Source organism: Vigna radiata, chromosome 7 (genome assembly GCF_000741045.1).
Source record: "Vigna radiata var. radiata cultivar VC1973A chromosome 7, Vradiata_ver6, whole genome shotgun sequence".
In the NCBI taxonomy this organism is placed as follows: Eukaryota; Viridiplantae; Streptophyta; class Magnoliopsida; order Fabales; family Fabaceae; genus Vigna; species Vigna radiata.
Window position 1 is genome coordinate 33,660,909 of NC_028357.1, and position 4,064 is coordinate 33,664,972.

A 4,064-nucleotide genomic window follows, 5' to 3' on the forward strand; every position below is an offset into this window, starting at 1 on the left:
GATTTACTTGTGATATATAATAAGAATTACTACAATCACGGTAGGCCACTATTATCATGGGAGCTATTTTGTCTAAATCTTTTGTGTCCCCAATCATCGATTTTTTGGTACCCATGGAAAACCTTTCAGTTTCATGACTGATATAATGTAAAACTTTATTTGTTACATGGAAAACATATTTGAAAAGAATACTTTATATTATTTTCATAAAATGTATGAACAAAAATATATATTTAGGTTAGTTTAGATACTATACACATGTTTGAAGATAGTTTAAGGATGAAAAATATATTTAATTATTTTCTTCAACTATTCATTATCATTATTTTTGTCTGTTTTTTTTTTTATTTCTTAAATTATTGTAAAAATACTCACACAAGTTAATATCCTCTCTTGATTTTTGTTATATTTTTGTGGTGTGTTGTATTCATGTTTCTGGTTTTCCTTGGAAACAGCAAACCATTCAACGCATCGAGTTTACCGAGTTATCTTCAAATGTGGATTTATTCACTTGAAGAAGGAAGTCTATATCAAAGGTAAGTTTTATAAATTTTCAATATCAGAAGAATTGAAAAGAGCAGAACATGAACTTCTATAAACTTGTAAATGCTTCAGTTCATAATTTACAAGTATTCTTTTCGACAAATTCATTGATATGTTATTTCATTTTGTTAGAATGAAAGATTAAGTTTAATCTCTTATTTTTCTTCTATAGATTTTCTTCAGATCTGTTTCAACTGCTGCTGTCAGAGTGTTTAAATGTGACACTTTTTTGACAAACATGAAATCCTGGATCATGTGTAAATGTGACTAAAACAACTATAAGAAAAAAAATTATAGATACTTCTGCCAGAGAGCAAATCACGTCCTTTCTATAGGGTGCACAAGTTTGATGCATTTGTACATGATCACTTCAAATTGATACAGGGTATAGAGTTCATTACCGAAACGTTACTATATAGTATACATCAAAATTTTCTGGTGATTATTACATTGTGCCTATCTCTATGACTAACTTGCTTCCCAAAAGAAAGAAGAAACTGAAGAAAAAAGTGCTTTTATTGTTGGAGGAAGATATGTTGGCACAGGCATCATTTCTGGGAGAAGAGGTAAAGGAGAATCAAATTTAAGGACCTGAATCACTTGCCTTATAGAGGGCCTGAATGAGTAATCTGGATGAACACACCAAAGGCCAACAACCACTAAACGGATCATTTGCTTCTCATCAAATTCTCCACATAACTTTGGGTCAACTGCTTCAAGTGACCTCCCCAATCCATAGAGCTTCCAAACCCACTCAACTAGAGTTATTTCACCCTCCTCAGCTTTTAGTTCAACACATTTTCTTCCACAAGCTATCTCCAACAACACAACCCCAAAGCTGTAAATATCAGATTCCTTAGTAGCCTTTCCTGAACTGAAATATTCAGGTGCAATATAGCCCCTAGTCCCTGCTATATGTGTGGTTTGTGACCCTTTCTCATGATCCACCAGCCTAGCCAAACCAAAATCACCAAGCTTAGCATTGAAACTTGAATCCAACATAATGTTGCTTGATTTAATATCTCTGTGAATCACACACTGCTCCCACTCTTCTTGTAGGTAAAGCAATGCTGAAGCCAAGCCCAAAGCTATATTATACCTCACTCTCCAAGTTAAGAAGCTTTTCACTCCATAAAGGTGAGAGTCTAAGCTTCCATTTGGCATGAACTCATATACAAGGACAAAGTCATTCTTCTCATGACACCAACCAATAAGTTGTACTAAATTCCTATGTCTCAATTGGCTTATTACCTTCACTTCTGTCACATACTCCTTCATTCCCTGTCTAGACTCTCTTGATATTCTCTTGATAGCAGCATAGGACTTAATGTCTTTCAAATAACCCTTATACACAGCACCAAAACCACCTTGCCCCAGCTTCTCAGACTCAGCAAATTTGTTTGTAGCACTTGCTAGCTCATTATAGGAGAAGCTCTTAGGTCCAGTGCCCTTTGGGAATTCATCATCAAAAACTAACACTTCTTTTCTATCTCTACTCCTCTTCCACAAGAAAGTATAAACCAACCCTGACAAACTCAAAATCAAGCCAAGACCAATTACAAGCCCTACCCACAATCCTATTTTCTTTCCTTTTTTAGAATCAATAAGACTGGAATCTGGTGGGACTGCTTCTGGTTTTGCCTCATTTGTTTTGTCATCGGTTTGTAGACTTGAACTAAATGACCATGATCTTAATGTATGCACCTCATACAATCTTCCTGTTGCGGCAGAAAAACCAAGAATAACCCTCCCTGGTAAATGATCTCTCAAATCAACCTTGTATGAAATGTATTCTTCAACTGCTTTACTATCATTGTACATAGTGAATGAAACGCTCAAATTTAGAGTACTTGAATTGTACTTAATGCTGCAATTATAAACATTCCAAATTTGAATATCTGTCAACCATGACTTAGTTATGTTGGACTTCATAGAGTTGAAATTCAGACCTACATGAGTGCTACCCGAAGGGTCCCATAATTCGTTGTGGAAGGTGTCAAACTCCACTGCTACAAACGGGTGTTGAGTTGAATTCAGTACTTGTTCGCCATCCACAAGTCCAAGACCACCTCCTTCTTTAATATCCTTTAGAAGTGGGAGATTAGGGTCAGCAAGGAAGAAGGCCATTCCATCTCCATAGTATCTCTTTTCTGAAAAGACAACAAAGGAAAATTTAGTAGTGAAATCAGCAAGCTTTCTAGAGTTCATATCCCAGAGGACCATCTGTTCAAAACTCGTGACTCTCCCAACACTGTAATTGTTGTTTTGGTCTATGGTGTTGGAAGTGACTTGGATAGCTCCTTTCAGAACATAAGCATCCCCTTCCCATTTTACATCACCATTCTTAAAGTTGGGGTAGTCAAATGATAGTGAGTTTGCAAAAGGGAGTATTTGAAGGATGAAAATTGTTCTCATTGCATGACAGAAAAGAATTGGATTATGAACAGTCTTATGCCACCAAGCCATCTATAAGTGAGGAATGCTAGTTCAATGTTTTGTGTTGGAACACTTTCATGTATGGAAGATTTACATATATATTGAGTTTTATGTTTTTTATGTACATGATTGTATTTTTGCTTATTTAATTGAATTCCAAAGTCCTATTCTAGGCCTACCTTGCCATATAGATTAGCGATAACTACAATGTTTTTTGTCGATGGTGATAGACTTGAGTTGTGACTTAGTCTGAAAATTCCATACAGGAACACGAAAGCCGAAATTTCTGTACCTTATAATTTCTATCCTTTGTTTTGTGTTGATTTTGAGAATGTAGGATGGTCTTCATTCTTGAAACTTAGTGTACGACTCAAATTTGGCCGGCATTGTTGGAATTTGTGAAGTACGAAAGTTTGAGCCTGCATAACTTGGTGTCTTGACCATCAAAGGAAGAACATTTCATTTTAACTTTTTCAATTATTAGGATCGATGGATGGAAAGTTCTCCACAGAAAAATGATAGAAAAATATGAAAAGAAAATGAAATGAACATATCCATGAGATAATGTTTAGTTGCAGAGGTTATGCCGTATTAAATTATTCAAATTCTAAATTTATTTATTTATAAACTGTGATGGGGTGAAAGAAGAAAATTGATAGGGTACTGGAAGAAAGAGCCTCTTTACAGTGGAAGGTAAAGCCCAAAACATTGGAGAGACTAGACTGAGCAAAAATTATATAGAAACTAGTTTTGTGGTTCTACCAATTGCATTTCAAGGGTATGAATGAGCACTTAATTCATCTTCACTGGACATTGTGAAACACATACACTTATTGCAAGCCATTATTATTATTATTATTATTATTATTATTATTATTATTATTATTATTATTATTATTATTATTATTATTATTATTATTATTATTATAATAGTTAGTAATTATAAAAACAGTAGTTATAATTATTAATCATTAATATTAGGGTATTTTTAATTCTATAAAAGAGGTTGTTTTGAAATTGGTTTTGCAAGAATCTTTTCTTTGTTGTTGGTTCACTAAATGGAAGTTTATAATAATGTGTGTTCC

At 34.0% G+C, this 4,064-nt stretch overlaps 1 protein-coding gene across 1 annotated transcript; it reads right to left on the minus strand.

Annotated features, from left to right (window-relative positions):
* Positions 1 to 825: 825 nt before the first annotated feature.
* On the minus strand, positions 826 to 3,045 carry LOC106768026 (L-type lectin-domain containing receptor kinase IX.1-like). Its single transcript, XM_014652993.2, has one exon. It carries the CDS (start codon positions 3,007 to 3,009, stop codon positions 1,012 to 1,014), a length of 1,998 nt encoding a protein of 665 aa, XP_014508479.1. The 5' UTR covers positions 3,010 to 3,045; the 3' UTR covers positions 826 to 1,011.
* Between the last annotated feature and the right edge of the window lie 1,019 nt (positions 3,046 to 4,064).